Source organism: Lonchura striata, chromosome 1A, assembly GCF_050655825.1.
Source record: "Lonchura striata isolate lonStrDom1 chromosome 1A, ASM5065582v1, whole genome shotgun sequence".
NCBI classification, from domain to species: domain Eukaryota; kingdom Metazoa; phylum Chordata; class Aves; order Passeriformes; family Estrildidae; genus Lonchura; species Lonchura striata.
The window spans coordinates 41,629,992-41,651,045 of NC_140741.1; the positions used below are offsets into that span (position 1 = coordinate 41,629,992).

The 21,054-nt window shown below is 37.5% G+C and overlaps 1 protein-coding gene across 1 annotated transcript in view; it reads left to right on the plus strand.

The window, feature by feature from the left end:
* The window catches only part of PDZRN4 (PDZ domain containing ring finger 4), a 241,287-nt gene that overhangs the window by 7,084 nt on the left and 213,149 nt on the right, over positions 1 to 21,054 (plus strand). The window contains exon 3 of the mRNA XM_021545292.3: positions 3,729 to 3,833. Coding sequence (XP_021400967.3) covers positions 3,729 to 3,833 — 105 coding nt within the window. The remainder of the gene's footprint in view (positions 1 to 3,728; positions 3,834 to 21,054) is intronic.

Here is a 21,054-nt window from a genome sequence, read left to right on the forward strand (position 1 = left end):
TACACGCTGTTAATTAAGAGTAACTTTTGATGAGAGTAGGTATGGAATCTGTTCTTCAGGTAGAATAACTGTTTATCATCAGGTAATCAGGTATCTCTGGAGTCATTGTTTGGAGGATGTTATCTCATGAAAATGGTATTATTCTCATTTTTGGAAGGGTGTTCATAGTGGTTTTGCCTTAAAACTTTAGGCTGGTTTACACTCAGTTCCCATGTGAATAATATGTATTCATGCAAACTGTTCAATGGAAATATCTGGGACTACTTGTAAAAGTCATTGTTGCAGGATTAAGCCTTTGGAATTTTGTGAAACAGCTTGCCTTCTTTTTTTTTTTTCCTCATTTACAGGAGAAAAGAAAATTTTCTTCTGTAGCTCAGATAGTTTGATTACATGTCCTGTCCTCACATGCCTGCTTTCAATTTTTCTTTATGAACTGAAACAGTTTTTCACCAATGCTGTATCTTAATCTAATCAGTGTAGGTTTAGAAGGTTCATTGCAAACCATAGAATATGCATAAGGATCACTAGCCCCCACTTAGAATATATACATGAATATGCTTGCTTTTCTTTTTTTACTTCATCTTTCCAAAAGCATTAATCAGGACTGTGATTGCATATAGAGGGTAAAGAAACCTGTTAAACTGGAAAATTAATAGTTGATTAAAAAGGGTTGGTAATAATTAGCTTGGTAATAATTATGCACTGATCAGGTTCTTGTTAAGGGGAGAATTGTAGCCTTCTAGTATTGTTGAGGAGGGGAGTAGGACCCTGTATATTAGTTTGGCAATCTTCTGCTCTAAAGCTATATTTAGTGGTGCCAAAGAGTCTGTTCCCGTCAGTCCACTGTCTGTGCTGTAGTTACTGTTCCCTGTGGGTAAATATGAAGACCAGTAGTTATCAGATGTTGGGGCTGTAAATCCAAATCAAGAGTTTCTTAGATTTTTCTAGTGGAAAGCTGAGACAACAAGTGGCTAAAAATTAAAACACACATGCCAGGATTATGTTCATATTTGAGTATAGTAGAAACAAATTTCAGACAATCTTTAGTTTGGATTGCATTGTGATATCTCTTATTTACATCTGTAGCAGAACTGCAGGGGAAAGGGAGCATTTGTTCAGTTTTCCTGGGATGGCAACTAAGCTTCTTCAAAAGGCTTAGATGCTGACAGTGCTACTGCAACAGTGATATGTATCATAACTGTCAAATTTTCTGACTTAATATTTTGTAATTTTAAGGAGTAAATGATAAATATATAATGTTCTATAGCATTGTGTGTTGAGAAAACTGCTGAATGGAGAAAAGGAAATTAATTTCTATGAACACTCATATTTGGAGACAAATTTGTGAGGTTGTGAGGCAGGGATGAGTCTCAGGTAGTTCTGAGTCTTTGAAGTTCAATTTGGAAATTCCTTTGCATTTTGTTCTTATTTTGACAAGTGTGACTACTACAGGCTTTTGATTGGCATTTCCCAGGTATCAGTGTGAGACTCGGTGTATCTGGAGCTGAGGAGAGAACAGGAAATAATTCTTGTGTTGACTCAAATAGTAAAAACACAAAGTTCTGCTGGAAAGCTTAAATAGTGGAACAGGAGTTGTTAAAAAGACGAAAACAGTTCATGAAAGTGCTCTGTACATTCAGACTGTCCAGAAAAAAAGTGCCCTTGATTGAAACATTGGCTCCTGTGGCAGAAGAGCAGAACAGTGATGTCTCTATATTAGTCATGTGCTTGGGGATGTGTTCTTCATCATGTTATTTGTATTTTATAAGTGCAATACAGCTTTTTTCCATTGGAAAGCAGGTGACTCTTGGTCACTTGGGTAATGCACACAGATACTTTCTGTTGGCTGTGTTTATTTCCAGTCCATAATAGGCATCCCCACTGTTTACCTTCTACCTGAAGGAAGGAGGCAAGGAAAGGAGCAACTCATCATAGGATCATCTTATTTTGTCAGAATGGAACTTGCTTTTCATAAGTGTGTTTCTGAGGGGTGATTCATTATTCTGAGAGAGCGAGGCTGCTTTGATGGACCCCAGCTCTGTCTGGCTGGCAGGACTGTTTCCCCTGAGGACACCACATCAAAGCCAGGCTGGAGGGAGGTGGGGATGTGTGCTGCACCACAGTTTGTGCACAGCCCCTGGGCTGTGTGACAGTGCTGGAGCTCAGTGCACCTTGTGCTGTGTTTTCCTCTCAGGAGTGGTGGGTACCAGCACATGCAACTGATGGGGACCACAAGCCAGACTGAAATACCCTTTTTTAAAAACAGGTCATACATTGCTATTGAAAAAAGCCAATGAAATTTCTGATGGTAAGAAACACAGTTTTCAGAAATGAGCTATAATTTAGCTTTTTGTTTCCTCAGGTTGAAACCAAACCACATCCCTCTTGTATTTTCCCTAATGGCCATTATGCTTCTTTTATCAGAATTTCATTTCTCACTGCTTAGATGGGAAGTCAGTGGAAATCTATTTGTTCATAATTTCAAAATATTGCTAGAACTGTTACTGTGTTTCTCTTTTGCTTCTTTCCTGACATGTATGAGTCTCTGTGAAAAAAAGGAATTTATGAAAACATAGTCTGACTAATATTTTGCTGAACAAATATTTATTGACCTTAAATCTACCTGGGTCGAGTCTCCATAGGAATGTTGCCACATTGTGTAAAGAACGTTTTACATATGTCTTCACAGTTTTCTTAATAGAAAGTTAAAAAGGATTTTCCCCATGCTTGTATAGGACCTAGACTAGAAACCTGTGCACGTATGAACTGTGCTGTTGGTCAGGGAGTCACCAGTCACAGAAGGTAAATAAGCATCATATAAACTGCAATCTAAAGAATAAATCAGCTGGAAAAAGATTCCTTCAGTTATTGCTAACTAGGTTATTATTTATATAAACACTTTGAACCCTGTAAGTAGGCAGTGTCTGTTTGACATTAGTTCTTTATTAATAATTATTTAAAATTACTTTTAATTATCATATGATGAAATAAAGTAATTCCAGCATGTACAGCAACATCAGTTATATTGTTGCAGCTGTGGTAGATAACTTGTCTGTTTCAAATTCAACCTTATGTGAGTTGTACTTAGTGTTGCATAAAGATCAGCTGGAGATGGATTCTCCTTTTGTCCACAGCTCGTCTGTATGGATTTCATAGTTGAGCAAATTCTCAATCTCCCATGTGAATAGGATTTATGAAGTTAACCAGTTCCAACCAAATCCTCTCACTGTTACGTGCCAGCTAACTAGTGTCATGATGTTCCTTGGAGCTTTATTTTCAAAGGCAGTAAGGCAGTTTGCAAGCAGCAGTACTGCAGGAGCCCTTTTCCTTCTGAGAGAAACACTTGTGCATTCATTTTTATCAGTGTCTTTCACTGTGCATTTATGTGCTAGTCACTGGCTGCTCTTATGTCTGAGGTTTGCTCCAAGTATTTTAGCTCAGATCGGATTACTGTTGCACACTGTGTCTCATTTAGACTAAAATAACCGGAAGTAAATGGATAATCTTATAAAAATTGCTGGAATAGTTCATTAATTCTGTCCTTTTGATTAATAACTACTTTGTGTTAAGCAAATTAAAAAAAAATCTCAAGGAGCTTAATTCTTAGCTAGAAAAATGAGCTGCATATTTCAGGTGGGTTTAAGTTTTTCATTGCTGCTGATTTTAGTACTGTCTCAATTTTTGTACTAATGTGGCCCTTTTTGCAATTCCCCTATTGCCTGGTACAGAACAATCAGGAGGAATCTGCTGAGGGAATTTATGTGTCAAAGATTTTGGAAAATGGACCTGCAGACAAAGCAGAAGGCCTGCAAATTCATGACAAGATTATTGAGGTAAGAACCCACAGTAATGGATTAGTCTGTCATATTATGAGATTAATAAAGGATTTGATGGTTTTCACCCTAAGTAGGTTGTAATTTTCCTCTTTTGCTGTGTCTGAACATGATTCTTGTACACTGAACTGCTTGAACATTTCTTAGAATTAAAGACACAAGATGGATTTTTCCAACAAGTAATAAATCTACTTGTATTAGGATTAAGCTGATCTAGGTGAAGCAAAGGTGTCAACACTTAAATAGCAAGAAGTAGAAGCATTTTGTGCTTCTTTTATTTAAGTTGAGAAAGAAGACGAATGACTGAAAATTCACAGGTTTAGTGAAACTGATTTTGTCCTGTGTAGGGACTGTTACTTTCATGGCTCTGGGACAAGGCAGACAAGATGGCTTGGTAAGCACTGCTTTGAAACTTCTTAAGCAATTACAGGAAGTACTTCCTGCTGTATGAATGGAAGGAGATCATCTGTTGTTCTCACCTGGATCACTACAGCACTTTCATGGCCATGTAATTTGCCAGCATAGAATTTTCAGTTTGCTCCTGCATTGTATGCTGCTTTTCTCATAAAATAACTATAATAAAAGAAATCAGTAAGTCAGTTGGAAGAATAGATTGATGTCTAGACTGGATGTGTACCTCTAATTAGCCCTGTCAAGAAATCTCAGAGGAGCAGTTTCCAGCTGAAATAGGCTCCTTAGGGTGCTGCCAAGACAGCGTTTCCCATCCCAGCTCTGACACAGCTCGCAGTGACAGCACGTACTGCTTGCTGCTGGGTTTGTTTAGGCCACGTCACTCCAGCTTTGCAAGTTTAGAGGAGGCTTAGGAGCATGGTGTGAACTTGCCAGTGGGATGGGTGTTTGAACAAAGGCACACGAAATAAGTGGATTGGAAGACAAATGCAGAATTCTGCTGGTGGTTTCTTGTGTTATATCCCTACTAAGGACTAAAAGCATAAGCTAAGAGTGTTTATATGTTGGCATTGCTTTTAATGTTGGGAGCCTAGAGCAGTGTGTGAAATCAAATGAATATATTTCTTGGAAGAATAAAGCTTATGCTCTTAGCTGGCAGATAAATGCATCTCTAGGAGACACCAAGTGGGCCGAGCAGAACTGAACTTGCAAGATACTTCTTATTTCCCTAAGGTATACAAAAGCTTTCAGATACTTTTTTTTTTTTTTTTTTTTTTTTTTTTTTTTTTGCTGTAAAGATCTATTTTCTTCTCACATTACTATTTCATTTACCACACTGTGTTTTGGGAATTTCACACATTTGCTCAACACTTCCTGCTTTAATTTAATGTGCTTTTATAGTGCCTTGTTTTTTAAAAATGAAACAAAGTGGTTTTGGAAGAAAGAAGAATAAAGTCACAAACCAGTGTTTATTATATGTGAGCTCTTATCTCAAAATGTCACCATAACTGATGCTTGATTTTTACTTGTTGAAAAATTCTGTCTGCATAAAATCATACTGAAACAGATTTCAGTTCTATGTGACATTATAGATCCAATCTAGCATAAGTATTCCTACAGCTCTGAATGGAGCACCATATTAATATGCAACAGATTTGTATATAACTTTTGTATTCTGTCAAGCATTTTAAAATATTTTTGATCAGGCCAAAATTTCTAGTATATGTTTCAGTGTTTCAAAATTTATTAGACCAAAATAAAAAGAGGAGGAGAAAATAAGTAATTATTCCTTCATGCTAGATACAGGAAACAGCTGGAGTCAGAGCATTGAATTTTTCCTTTCCCATGCATAGCTATCAATGTCTTCTTGCAGTGGGATGCCCTGCCAGCTCTGATGTGGTTTGTTGTGAGACATCATTCTGAAAACTTTTGCTGTGAGGAAATAATCAGGGAGTGGAACTATTTCAAAACTGTTGGCAGGTATATGGAATAGGAGTTTTGGTGAGAAGCTAATAGAAAGTGGGACTTCTTATTGTTTGCTTTTCACTTTTTTTTGTGATCTGATCTAATGGGTGATATTTTATAGGGTCATTCTTCAATAATCAAGAGCAGAAGGAACTGATGTTATTTGAAGACCCTTTAATAGCTTAAGTAATTTGTTTGGCAATGGGATGCCCGGGGTATTTCTAGCAATGTGTATCTAATGGGATAATAGACACAACTATCCCATTAAATCAGAAAATCTGTTCTCAAGGCATGTTTGCTAAATAAAGAAGGTAATTTGTTATAGTGATTTATCACATGTTTAACAAAAATTGACTGCAGATGGTTGACTATGGTGAATTATGCACATTTCAGATGACCATCTTGTGGGCAACCTAGTGCAGCAAATGGATCTCACAGTCCTATGGCACTAGCAGATGGAATTGAGAGCCAAGGCTGGTAGATATAAGTAGTGTTGCCTTTTATTTTATATTTATCATTACCTATGCAGCAACATTGCCAAATTATTAAGGTATTTGGAAGGATGCCAAGGGAAGGAATCAGATTTCTTTCTTGAGGTATTTATTCTAAGTGTAAAAGTGCCACACAAATGACTTGAGTTGCTGGAAGTTTTTGAGATCAATATGCCCAGGCCATAGACCCTCTGACACTTTCATTTGAAGAACGTTGATGTTTATTTGGCTTTACCCTCAGGGGAGCATATTTTGTTCATGAGGACCTGAAAGCTGAAACAGATGCCTGTGTGCTGGCAGGGTGGTGGTGCTTGAGAGTGACAGCCCCAGATCCCCTGCAGGGACTGCAGCTCTTCATGGGGGACGGTCACAGGAGCCTTGCTGATCATTTTCACTATTCTGCTGAAGAACAGGTTTCAAGCACAGCATTAGCCTCTTTATTAAAGGCTAATGCCTCTGTGAAAAAATTACTTGTTTATGCAGTGTGCAGTGTAAAGTTGACCTGGGACAGTGATGTGCACAAGCAACATATTGATATATACATGTATGTATGTGTGTATATATATGTATTTTCAGGAATCCTATTATAAGTCCCAAATGATCATTATTTATTCATCAAGAATAAACCTTTACGAATTACCTCTATGTAGCAGGTTCTTCCTGCAGATATCATGGTCTTCTGATGCTTTCAGAAGTTTTTATCCAAAAATCTAGCTCCCTGAAATCGACACAGCATCATGTTTCCAAGGACTACAACTGTTCACATTCTGTAAAATGCATCTCATAAAACTACATGCAGCACTGATATCTGTGACTTCCAACATGAAACCCTTGAATATGAGCTGTGGAATAAAGCCACTTGAGCCCTAACTTTTGCATCTCTGCCTTCTTCCTTTCCACTCTACCTCTGAATCTGTCAAGAGGAGACAAACAGCAAGAAGTGCACAGGGCTGTTTATTATTCTGTGCTAGTTCAAATAATTCTGTTTGCTCCTAGGAGAAAAATGTATTATTAAAGCATGTTTAGAATGGTTCTCAGTTATATAGCTCAGCATCATTTTACCTCCCCTTTACTGCATGCTAATCATTCCTACTGAGTAAATTCATTGCTTATCTCTGTTCATGCTTGATTACCTCCTCAAGCCAGCATAAAACAGCTACGACCCTTAGCAATGTTACTGATACATAAGAGTGTTTCACCTGCTGCTTTTTTACTTAGAGTTCTGAGCAGGTAATGCTGAAAGCAGCTCTTTCCAAATGGAGGAAAACTTGTATCTCAGTTTGCAGACAGTTCACCTTCACATAAATATGGCACCACATTGGCCAGATCTCCAGGCACAATACTTAATGCCTAGTTACCAAGCTAGTCAGGACTCCTTGAGTTGTTTTATTTTGTTGTTAGTGTGGCATTAATTTTACAGATATTGGTATATGGTGTCCTCTGTTTTTAAGCTCAGATTTAGAATAAAAAACAACCCCATGATTGTTTTTCTCACAGTCTTCCTTTCTGTAAGTCACAGTGTCTTGCAGAATACTCTTTAATCACTTCAATGTTGTACAAAAAATACATGACCATGGCAGAATTTGCAATCCAGATAGAATTTCTGATGGTTTGGGGTATTTTTTTCTTAAAAAGTACAGTTTTTTCATCAATTTGAGGAAAAGAAGCAACTGTTAATTAACATTACCAAAGTAGGTTTGCCATATAAGAAAACAGCAATGAAAAACTTTATATGCAAATAAAAGGGGCTAGGTTGAAGTCCAAATATTCATATGCGGAACTGTAAGCACATCAGCAGCTGAAAGGCTCAAGTGTTTTTCTTTCCTTGCACTGCAAGGAAAAGACTTCTGTTCTTTAACTTTCAAGCAAAATGAGAATATTGGCCCTTCTGCATTTTAGTCAGTTGATTCTCATGAATTAAGCAGGCATGATAGAGAAGAAGGGAAAGAAAACAATTTTTAGTCTGGGATCTTTAAGTCTGAAAAATAAGACAGATGCATTTATAGATCGTGACTGTGTATTTTGTTCATGCAGCCTGAGCTCCATGAGTGGATGATAAATAAGGCTTCATCTTGTATTCCATGTTTCCCTTTGTTCTTTCCAGTTTTTTGGAGAATATTCTCACAATGGCTTTGAAGCACATGTCAGCAAAGCCAGTTTCAATAAAGATGAAGTCTTAAGGCTTATCCTGGCAGAAGTAACTTACATCTGCTGAGTGCCTACACAGAGACTTTTTTAACTATTGCCAGGCTGCTGACTGTGCTGTGTGTCAGTCTTGTGATGTTTTATCTTCTGCATGTTTCTGTCATTACACGCACTATGTTGCTCAAGCAAAATCTTTGATACTAGTCATGTTTATTTGGCTAAGAATCTCCAGTGTCAGATTATGTCTGTAGAAGTAGTGAGTCTTAAAATGTCTTGCTGGGATCAGAGCCAAAAGATTTGGGATGACTTTGAAGCAAAGCTGCATGAGATGTGGCCAGTAAAATTTGTGTGGTAGCTAAGAAAACTTCATAAAACTAATTTTAGTGGTGTAGCTTTCAGTGCATCAAAATATGCCTTAGCTATATTAATTTCACTTAAATCTGTAACAAAGTCATAATATTATGTTGCTGCTAGCCAGGTTTGGCACATGAAATCGTTAGATAACTCCTAATTAGTGTGACAGATCCCTGGCATAATAAATTAGCGAAACCACAAGCTTAGAAATGTCTGTATAATCTTTTCACCTTTCCCTCACCTGTTGAGATACAGGTTTTTGGACACCTGTAATCTTTCATCTGTCTGACTAAATTTTTTAAGTCGGGTGTGACCTGGTCTGCATAACTTCAGTTGAATTGGAGCTGCTGCCTCCACTGGATTTTTTGCTTAACAGAAAGCCTTAGAGTGCTTCTCCAAAAAGCAAGAGAACCTGGTTGTGGTCTCTGCCTGAAAAGGATTGAATTTACCTCTCCAGGTAATTGCCCTTGTTACTAAGGCAGAGGCTCTCCTGTGTTAGACCAGCATCCATCCATCCCCCTCAAACAGAGCTTGGTGCCAGCAGGTGTTTAGAGAATCAGGATTATCCAGTGGTAACCTGGTGTGAAATAGACACTAGTTCCAGAGAGCTGTATCTGCAATACTGGCCCTGCCCTTTTCCAGGTAGGTGCTTGTGACAATACACAAGAATTTCCCTCTTTCTTCTACAGTCTTGTGTCTTCCATGACACTTTGTTTAATGAAACTTGCATTTCTAACATAGTGCCTTGACTTTGGGAGGGGAGATAGCAAATGCTGTTAACCAGGAAATCCTCTAGCTGGAACACTTTAAAATGTGAGAGATGGGGTTTTCTGACTGAATAAATACCAATACATTGGGTTTTCATCCTCTGTGTTTTAACTCAAGCTGTAAGTGTTACCTGGAAGGTGGTTGCTGCTGCTGGTGCCCGCTATCAAAAGGCCATGACGACTGGATCTCTTGTAGGTGGAGGAACTTACTGTTCAAGGCCCTGTTTGTTCTGCAGTTGACTGTAGTTACCCTAGAAATCCTGAATTTTGTAATTCCTTGCCTCAGTTCACAGATCAGTAATCTGCATTTGACTAGACTCACTACAGGTCTTTAGAGGTGCCTGCATTCCTCTCTATTCACTGAACTAAAGTGCAAATATTGTGTTTAGAGAAACAAGTTATGTTCCTTCCAAAATGCACTTAAAATTCTAGAAATTCACTGTCTGTGTTTTAAAAAGAAAAATGAGACTTATTTTTCTGTGACCTAAAACATCTTGGGGGTTTTTTTGTGAAGTACATTAGTCTTACTAAGACTTCACAGAATGCTTTCTGTCCTAAAGAACTGGAAGAAATAAAATTATATTTAAGAAGTGGCAAAATTTTTGTAATAGAGTAAATAATGAATGACAAGATTTTATTAACAGAAATTCACTATTTGATCTCTTAGTTGACTGAATGAAGTCTTAGATTCATAAGCAGGCAAAATATTATTTGATACTTTTTTGATACTTTTTTGTGTAGCATCATGAAAAAATTCTAAAATGCCTTGTTTTCTAAGAGATGGAGCCTTTTAGTCTGATGTATAAGCTGAGAATTTGCTGTGGATGCAGCTGTAGAGAAGCTGAAGCCTGTAGGAGGGTTTTCTATCTGTTTTTTGCTTGGTCTTGTACTCACAGAAAACAGGCACATGTGCAAGTATAATGCTGTGTTGTTTTTGTGAAAATATGTATGCTCACAGTGCCTTTATTTAAATAATGATGGAAATGCCAAACGTAGTTGGAATATGACCACCAGATGAACTCTCCAACTAGTTTATTTGCAGAACTGGTGCATTTGGTCGTCCTTTTCAGTAAATTTCTTCAGATAGTGAGTCATGGATCTTGGTCAGCAAGGTGCTCCCAGTAAGCAAAAAAAAAACTATGCTGTGGTACTGAAATGGCATGAGGTAGATGGGGTAGAAGTAACACTGTGAGAGTATTTCTGAAATGTGACCCAGCATGAAAGAAGTCAAGAGAAAGTGGTGAAAATCATCTTCTACCCTGTTTTTTTTTATGCTGCTTCTACCATGCTGTGTTTTTTGTTATGCAGCTTGGGTTAGGAATGATGAAAGAGGCTTCAGGATCTTGTATGCACATGCATGTGCATAATCACTGCTCTCCCATGAGATATTTCTATTCTGCTCTGGCTGTGGGAGATCTCTACAACAGATGGATCGGTGTAGGACCAGAAGAGAGAGAGGGAAGAAGAATGTGCAAGAAAAAATAAAAATGGGAAAACTTACAATTAAAGAGAACAAAGCACCAGCCTCAAGTTTGCAGAGAAGTACTTTCTAGTGCTTGCTCATAAATAGGAAGTGTGGAAGAAATGGAAAGCATGTAGGAATAGGGGCCACTGAATCATCAAATTAGATCATCTATACACACTGTCATGGACTCTGATAGGTAAATGAGAGGGAACAGTACTGGGGCAGAACTATGATAACTGTACTGGGTCTGCAGAATTAGGCAGTTGCTAAATTGGCAACTCAGAAGTGTTGGTAGGAAGCGTTTTTGGTTAACCTGTGGAAGAGTTGACTAATGTAAGAACCTGCAAGATCCCATAAATGCTGTTACTACCATGGGCTGCAGATCCCTCAGCATCATGTGAAGGCCTGGTCACACCCATCTCCTTCAGAAAATGTCTGATCTCACCCCTGAGGTATAATGTGTCAGAAATTTGGCAAGTTGAAGCTTAGCATCTTCCTAGATGCCCTGTTTGATCTTGACTTTGTTGCATGTCATCTTCCTCTTCCTTTCCATTAGTATTTTTGGGGGTTTTTTAAAAGCTTTAAGGTAAACCTTACAAAACAACAAGACTTAAGCATCTTTCCATCTTGCCCAGCTGCCAGAGCAATGCAGTTTTATAGGTAGGTGAGGAAGCAGGTTTAGAGGAAATTTTTGCTCATGTGAAGTGTTAATTAAACACTTTCAGGAATGCATTAAACAACTTGTCTAACAGCTGTTAAATGTTGTTGCTTTCATCCCCTTCCCAGGAAGAGAAGGGTATATGTAAGGGAGTGTTTTGTTTAGGAATTTTCCAAATAATTGCATACACATATATTTACATGTCATTGTCTATTTATGTTAGAGAAGACAAGATCATAGAAACGTATCTTTATTGTGGGAGGTGCAAGGTTTTGTGTGAGAACCCTTTTGGATCTTTGCTCTGGGAATGATCTTGGGCAGCTCTGAAGAAAGTGCTTTCTCATCCATTGATAAGCCAAATCTCCATGACAACTGGGCTATAGGTTGTGTACTATTGGCTTGGTCTTGGTCCAAGTCTGTTGTAGAGATATGGGGAATTTGATGGTTGCTGTGGAGCTAGGTACCCTAACCTGGTGAATTATGGAAACCTGAGAGTAGGAAAGGCATTCTCCAGACTTTCCTTAGCCTTGTCAATTATATAGAGAGCAGAAAAAGTTAGAAGCTTAGAGAGGACTATAGGATGTATCAGGGAGATCTAACCCTTTGAGGCTCATTATGATCAATGGGAATAATTGATGGCAAGCCCAGCAATGGAAAGCTCTGATAAAGTCTGAGACCATGCTGAGTTTGCTGCTTGGAGCTGAAGGATGTGCAAGGAAGCCATGTCTCTCACAGCACATGCTGCTGGCACCCCAGAAGCTCTTGGCATTTTCAGAAAGTGAAAAGAGCCTTCTTCTGCCTTTCATGAAGGTTGCTCTTTATTGTGGTTGGGAGAACTTCACAGTTGGAGGAACTGACAGCTTACATGTGTTGTGTGAATGCAGAATCTTCTTAAGTTACTGAACTGATTGTTGCAGACTCAAGGATATGTGCTCCAAGGGCTTTGATCTCTTCTTTTTCTTATTCAGTTAGTTATATTTTTAAGGAATAGGTAATCACTTTTGTCTATAATTGGAGGTTGAATGAAAAAAGCCTTTACTGTCTGCCAGTGCTGAAATGCTCTAAAGGAAGCAATTATTCAAGGCTTCACATAAAAAATTAATTCCATTTAAAAAATCCATTTTTAAGAAGCTGTGAAATACAGCAGTGTGTCAAATGGGAGAATGCTCCTCCTTAGAACTTTTGAATAGGAGCAGTAAGAAGTATGTACAGCACTGTGATTTCCAAATGCTTTGAAAATAGAAGTGATAATGTTAAAAAAACATGTATCCTTGGTAACGTCTCTCCAAAATGAAAAATTCTGCAGCATTTAAAGCCATCCTGTTATATAAAAAACCTAATTTTCAAATTGGCAAGAGCAGATGTGGTCACTTCAAACCACCAACAAAGACTATACTTAGTAAACTAAGCAAAATACATTTGTTACTAATACACAGACGTTTTGGTAAATATGTGTCTTGTTTGGAATTGCAATTGTAATGTAATTTTACAACTTTGGATGTAGAGTCTACTTGATTAAGTCGCAGCTTCCATAGGAAAGGAGTGCAGAATGACTCAACATCGTTTCTTAATGCAAATTATTTTGGAAGACATTTTCTTTATGAAATATTGTTGACAAAATAAATCAAAACATGCTTTTACATTTTTTTCTTTGAGGAAAATATTTGTCTTTCAAGTAGCAAGGCTCAGAAATAGAGAGGGAATGGGAGAAATGACAGGAAAAAATTCAGAACTGTTGACATCCTGCTGATTTCTACTTAGTTTTTAAGTATGGAAACCTTATTTGAAGGTCACTGTATTCCAGACACCTGTTAAATGGTTTAGCAACTTTAAAATTGAATGACTTCTGATTCTCTGTGTCTAGAAGAGGTCACCAAATGGGGGAGAAGTTCTGAAATTGGTTGATAGAGAATATTACTTTTTTTCCCTTTTTCTGTCTTTCCCTCCCTATTTGGAGCATGCAATGTTTGAGAGACCCAGAGGCTCAGAGCTTGCTCATCTGTTTCCAAGTACAGTGTCTCAATCTTGCATTTGTTTCTTTAACCATGCTGATCAAGAGGGTAAATATCTGAAGTCCTTCCAGCAGCTTGTGGGAAGAAGGCATGCTATTTTAAATGGAAGGGATTTGCTGTCTTGAGTGAATTAAAACATCTGGATCCATGCATTTCTCTGTTACAGTTTGATTGATTTAGGCTAGTCTTTGGCACATGGCAAACATGGAGCCATATGGTCTTCATGCTGTCAGCAAGATTTTTGAGCACATACGTCTGCCTGGCCCCCAGCTTTCTCTGGTAGCTGCTACTGTGACCTAAAAGATAAATGTTCCAGGAGCTTTCAGGCTGTTGTGACCTTCTTGAGCAGATTAGTTGCATTTTTTTGAGGGGTACAATGTCCAGCATTTGGACTAGAAAGCTGAATCCTTCACTTCCCCTGCAGTGCTGAGAGCCCTGATCCAAATCAGATGCCTTGTGCTAGTGCCAGATGTGTAGCAGCACTTTCTACCTTACACTTTATAACTTACACTTCTAAGTTGCACTTACATTGCATGTTGTTTTTTCTAATTTCTCCATAAAATCTCCTAGTGCTCAGCACAACCAGCTTTTAGTATGTTCTAAGTGTGTGATTATATGGAAAACTGACTGTTTTGAGAAATTTTTAAACAGAAATTTAGTTTCTAGTAACCAAGAGAATCATGTTAAAGCCATAATGCTCTTTCTAGCACACCTTTTAATTTTTTTTTTTTTTTTTTGAGTGGTAGGCAGAATAAGTATGGTAATTTTCAAAAACATATGGGTTCTTCTGTGTTTCCAAATACTCAAAATACCTTATTATTTTTCAACAAGTATTTTTAATGATTTCTCTATTTTTAATTTTTATTTAAAAATATAGCAGGGAGAGTGTGAGTACTAGGAAGAATATTTCTATATTTTTCAATATAAAAAGAAACTGGAAGAAGGAAAAATGGTTCATATAATTATTTTTTTAAAGAACTCTTATTACTGCTAGAATTTTTCATAAAATAAATGTAGATCTTTGTTTTCAGCCTTCTTTTCTAAGTCACTTAAGTACTGTGCCCTTGTACTAAGACTATAGGGTTTTTATATATCTTTTGTTTCTTCCTTGCTATAAGGTAATGGAAATCTAAAGGACCACTATTAATCACTGAGCTCAGATATTGAATGTTCTAATTAGCACTAACCACGGACAATATTTTAAAGACTAAATAACATGATGACATTTCAGCATAATTTTCAGAGAGTGAACTGTTCAGACAGTGCCATTATACCTTAGCAGAGCTACTCGAGAACACAATTTTCATCCAATTCCTTAAACTTGTCTTATGTTGGTCAGAGCCCTGCAGTCCATTACAGCCATTCTGCTGAGGGCATTACCAAGTGTTTTAGGGAGTTTTAGTAGAAAATTAAGAACTCTGTGGGTTCATATTGACTTATTGCATTGCATTTGTCTCTCTCTTTTTATGTACTTTAAAACAAAAAAATAACCACTCCTGCTTTCTTAATCAGAGTTACCACCTAGTGTATAAATACCCTGTCTTCTCAAAGAACTTGTTGTCTGTCTATTCAGCTTTGAGCCATTAAAGATCTGTTCTGGCAGGAAAAGCCTGAACTTCATAATCCAGTTGCTAAGTTTTTCCTTTGATTCATCCACTTAAAAATGAAATGAGAATTAAGAGGCTAATGGACTGGATAGAGAAATGTGTAGTAGACAAAATGTGTACTACAAAACAGTGGAGTCCAATTAAAAATTGCAAGCACCATGAATGGTGCTGCTTTTTCCCATTTTAAATGAGTTGAGCTTTCCCTGAATTCATGTATTGTGCATTTTACCAATAAATGATTGGCCAAACCATGATGAATCCATGTTACTAAGTAGGAGGACTATTATAAGTGATGTTCACCAGGCTGTGTCAAGCTATCTGCCTGATGTTTACTGAGTGCTGATCATGTGTTTAAAGCTCTACAAAAAGCCAAACAAACCAATCTAAAATTAGAACCTAGACCACACGGGACACTTAAGTTGAGATTCCTACTGCCTATGGATAAATATCTCAACATTTTCTCATTCTCCAAGTATTGAGGATGAGTTAGACATATATTTTAGCAAAGGTGATTAGTTCAACCTGAAACATTTCACCTAGTGTTGTCCGAGTTAGGATGAGATTCAGCTGAAGCAAGTGTTAGTGAGACATCTTGAACTCTTTGGAATTTTCACATGAACCAACATATTTTTAATGCCTTTTAGTGCTTTTGAGGTTAGATTGTTGGGCTAATGCTCTCTGTACAGAGGTCTTCACTATTTAAAGCCAGAACAAACCTTACTGAATCTTGTGTCATTCCAAAATGAATAAAATTTAAGAAGAAATAATATAATTTGGTTTATTCTTCTTTGTATATTATGTCTCCTGTGGGTCTGACATTCCATTATTCTAGAATTATATAATTCACTAATTAAATGGAAACTCATAATATGTAAAATGCCAACATAAGTGCCAAGAGAGGAATTCAGTTAGAAAACTGGCCTTAGAATCTACCTCCTATGCTGTGGTGCTCCTGTTTGAGGTGCCCTGCTCCAACTCAGTAGTTCTAATGTTACATTTCTCAATTATATATTTTTCATTAAACTAACCAAGCAAAATAGGCATACAACAAGAAGATCATGCTTTATTCCATGATTCAGATATTTCAATTGCTAAATTTTGAATGCTGTTACTCAAAATCTGGCAGGAATTAGCATGAAAAGATATGCAACTTGAAATGCTCCAGTTAAACCCTCCCTATTTAGGGACAAGCTTTGAAATCAATTAACATATGGTTTCATGTCATCTCCAGTCTTGTTAATCTCTACATCTTTCCAACTGGAGTAAAGTAAACCCAAGTGTAGGATGGCAGCCTGTGTCCTCTAAGGGGATGGTTGGTGTATCTCTGGTTTAGCTGGCTCTGCTGTAGCAGAAGAATGAACCCCTTCATCAGCTGAGAGCATGTGCTGGATCTCAGCTTTGACTGTTCTCTGTGCCTTTCTATCAGAGTCAGCAAACTTTGCTATTTGCAGTTTGTGGAGCCTTGGTGATGTGTTTTAGCAAGTGAATATGCAGTTGTATGTGTGAAATGGCACAGGGCACCAGCCATTGAAAGCAACAGAGCAATGCTTGATTTTTTGGCAGTCTTCAGAGAGATGGAGTTTGTTCAGAGAAACAGGCTGTGCAAAGATTGAGAGACTGGTACTGAGACTGAGACTCCTTTTGGCGAAAGGGCAATAAAGACTATTGCTCAAAGAAATTTTTATCTGCATTTTTGTCACTTTTGGGTTTAGTATTTTTTATAGAGATCTAAGTGACAAAAGTGAAGGAAGGCCAGCATCTTTTATCAGACTAAGACAGCTGCAAACTTTGGGAAGGCTTTTGGGAAAATTGTGTTTTCATTAAAACTGGCATAGAAAGATTTATTATGTATTTTTACTTAAGATAAGTTTATCTGAGTTTTTTTTTTGGGGTTTTTAACAATTTGTTTTTGTTGGTTGGTTTGGTTTTTTTGGGGTTTTCTTTAGACCAGGACTGACAAATTAGGAGATATGGGGATTGCTTCCTGCAAAATAACATTTCCTTTTCTTAGTTGTCTTCATTGATTTTCGTATCCAGAGTTTATTCTGGAGTTTCATGGTTGGGTGTTTCCACTCAGTTTCAACAAGCATATTTGAGCATTGAATAAGAATATCAGGTTTTAGGATACACACATGGGAGATGCATTGATTCTGAGGATGCCTCTGTGGGGAGGCATTAAAAATACATTTGGAACATGTTGGCTGTAGAAGTACCTTGGAGCATTTGAAGGCTACAGAGAAAACAGGTAATGCTTGGCAGCAAAAGCATAAACACCAGTGTAAATTATAATAATGAAACAGCAATCTAAAAAATGAGTCAGACTAAAGAAAGTTACAAATGTTTAATGTTCAGTATCAATTTCTTATGATACTTTTTAGTGGAAGGTCTTGTAGCATTTTATTTGACTCAGTTCATATATTAATGGGCTAGCATGTCAGAGACAGGGGGATAACATAAAAGGAACAGCTGAAGTTTTATCTATTAAACAGACTTTTCCAGTCTGATTTTTTTTCTTTACATGGTTTTTCAGCTGTGTTCTCTGGATATCATTTAACTTTCCCTTGCAACAGTTTTCCAACTTCAGCTATCGAATGGCTGTAAAACTGTGCTTTTGGGATGGGACTTAAAATTTATTTTTACAGTTTGTGAGCTTAACCTTTCTGTGTTCAGAAGGCAACTGCTATTGTTTTTCAAACTACTGTTTTACATGTGAAAATTTGGAAGTGATTTTTGCACAAGTTGACTTGTGATAAAGTGGCTATAGTAGTATATTTCATTCATTCAAGTTTCCTCACTTTGAATGATTAATATTTTTGTATTGATGAATGAATTTTCCCTTTTAGTAGGAGGCATTTATACTATTAGTAATTTTATTACCGTCAAGAAACTCCAAAGAATTATTTCTGTAGACATTGCTGTTTCATTTTCTATTAATAAGACCTTTACATTTATTTTTATTGTAGAAGCTTTGTTGAATTCAGAGACTTGTTTTAAAAAATATGTCAAAAGTAACAAGTGCCTCCTCCTTCAAAAAAAACCTGTGCATAATTAATTGAATGCATGTATTTGTATACACATGCAAGTTGCATCATGTACCTTAGTTTTCATACCTGATTTTGATGTAGAACACCCCATTTCATGGGAAATCAGCTGAGATCTGTGTCATTTCACACTAGATGCTGAGTGTTGCAAGTGACTGACCTGCAGGAACTGCCTGTAGGTAGAAATGGAGCTGCTGTGGTGGAAAAGCTTCCAGGAACAGCTGGAAGCTGCTGTGGTTCTCTGTGACAGCACCCACTGCCAGCAGCAGTATTGCCACTAGAGTCAATCTCTTCTTGCTCCCAAGAGACTTGTAGGGAGAGACAAAATCAAAATGTACAGATCCTTGGTTTTACGTATATAAGCAGATTTGATATGTAAGCAGATTTCAGACTGATAAAAGACCATAAAAATAGAGAAGCTTGGTTAATGCACAAAGCAGTATTATTCAGATTGTAGTGAATAGTATCCTCTGATTCCATGTGCTGTGCTGCAGCTGTGGTAACCAAAAGGTGATGGCTCTTTCCTCTGGCCTCCCATGCTTAGATGTAGAGTATAGCCTGCTAAATCTGCTCTTGAATTGTTGAAACTGCTTGGGAGGCAGTGCTGTAACCTATGCCTTCCTATGACTTTGCTACTGAATAATTATTGCTGTTCTTTGTGTCTAATCAGAGCTTTCACTTAATGTATTTTGTCATTAAAGAGTTCAGGGAGTTTTCAGAAGCAAGATCTACAGGCCATGGTGCATAATGCTAATTCAACAAGATTGTGACTTCCTCATAATGCAAACATGCCTCCCTACCTCCTCTTTTTTGATTTACTTCAATAATGTTAGCTGCTGGTGATGTTTAATTAGTTTAATTACTGTTGTTGATCCTGTCAGGAAATTTCCTTGGGTTGATGCAGACAATTTGTAATCCAACTGCTTAATATTGGCTCATGGTTGATTATAAATTTGAAAATATTGTAAGAGTCTGGGAAATCTAGATAATAGCACTTAATAATAGTTTTAATGCTTCATCAAGCTGATTATTTTAATTTACATCTATTTCCTGAAAAGCCAGCACTGATTGAGAATGACAAGGGTTAGTTTCAGGTCCTAGGGGTCCTTTGAAAATTAGGAAACAATTGACTTCTCTGGGTGTGGCCATCCAAAAAACTGGGAGACAAAGCTATACTGCTGAGTCATTCGGTGAATCAGATTTACCCACTGATAAGAAACTGGTTAATGTGTTTTAAGAAAATGAACATGGGAAGTGAGGTGAGAGAACTTATGCTGCTGAGTCAAGACCTTAGCTGCCTTCCCTCCTGCTGCATCAGCCTGCTATGTCAGAGCCCTTAGCTGGGTGTTCAGGGCCAATACCTGCAGTATCTGACCTACATGGTTTGCCTACAACTAGTCTGCACCTACAGGTTGGTGTGCAGCATACAAGAGTCTCACTGCCGGGTTGATCCACTGCTTCTGCCAAGGGCTGTCAGTTGCTGGGAGGGTGCCATTTATCTGAGCTTTAAATAGCTCTCATTTTATAGAGGGGGCCCTGGAGTGCTGCTCTGCTGCCCTTGGCCTTGCCTGCTTCTCATGAGCCAGGAACCCTGAGACCTTCTCAGGGGCCATTCTCTGCCCAGCCTGTACTTGTGCTTGGGACTGCCCTGGCCCAGGACCTTGCACTTGGCCTTGTGGAACTCGATGAGGTTTGCACAGACCCACCCCTCAATCCTGTGCAGGTCCCTCTCAGTGTCATCCCTTCCTTCCAGCATGCTGACCACACCACACAGCTTGGTGTCACCAGCAAACCTCTGAGGTGTACTGGATGCCACTGTCCCTGTCACCAAAGGCATTGAACAGTAGTGGTCCCAGTACAGACACTTGAGGGTGTGTATTCACAATATACTACATATACACAGAATCCGTATAAAACGTGTGTATATAAGTATATATATTAACATTTCTGCATCTGCCATGTTAAATCAGTGTGAAAACTATGCAACATGAAATCTGTTATTGCTGAGTGGTTAAATTCTGACCTGTAAATGAGAGCAAGAGTTTTAACAATGATTGTAGCTACTCTGAGACTTCAGGCCGTGCTTGTTTGTTGATATACCTCTAATCTACTTACTCATGTATAGCCTTTGAGACCAGGTAAGTGAAATTATAGTATAAGGGCATGAACCATCTTAGTGTTAAATATGTCCACAGGATTTCTTTTTGCAAAATCAGGTTGCTAAGCATCATTACAAATGATCTGGTAATGATATACTACCTTAAAAAAAGATTAGTTTTAAGAAGGACAAACAGGATTGATCACTTTGTTTCCTTTAGAAGATTAAGATTGAAGTAAAAACTTCTAATCACAGGCAAGCATATATGTGTGTTCTTCCTATTTGGAAATAGCAATATCTATTTCTCCTGTTTATTGAAAGTGTAGTAGACATTCCTCAATTTTTGTTTGAAGTAAATGTTTTTTTAACTTGTACATTTTAATTTTGGTCTGGTTATCCAAAGTTTGAACTAAATGGATATTATATAGATAATGAAGATTTCTGGAAGTTCAAAAAATCACCACAAAGAAACCAAACCACCTCTTCAAAAATTGAATCTGAATACATTATATTTTCACAGTTGTTTCCCAGAAAGACATTGAGCAAAACAGATCAGAAAAGAGCTGCTATATTTAAGATAAAGAAACCTAGGAAATCATAATGCATAGAAAAATCTCTTCAGATCTTTTAAAGATCAGAATGAAAAATAGATGAAATTGAATTTTAATGTGATTCTACAAATTTCACTTGTTAGTTTTTACAAGCTTC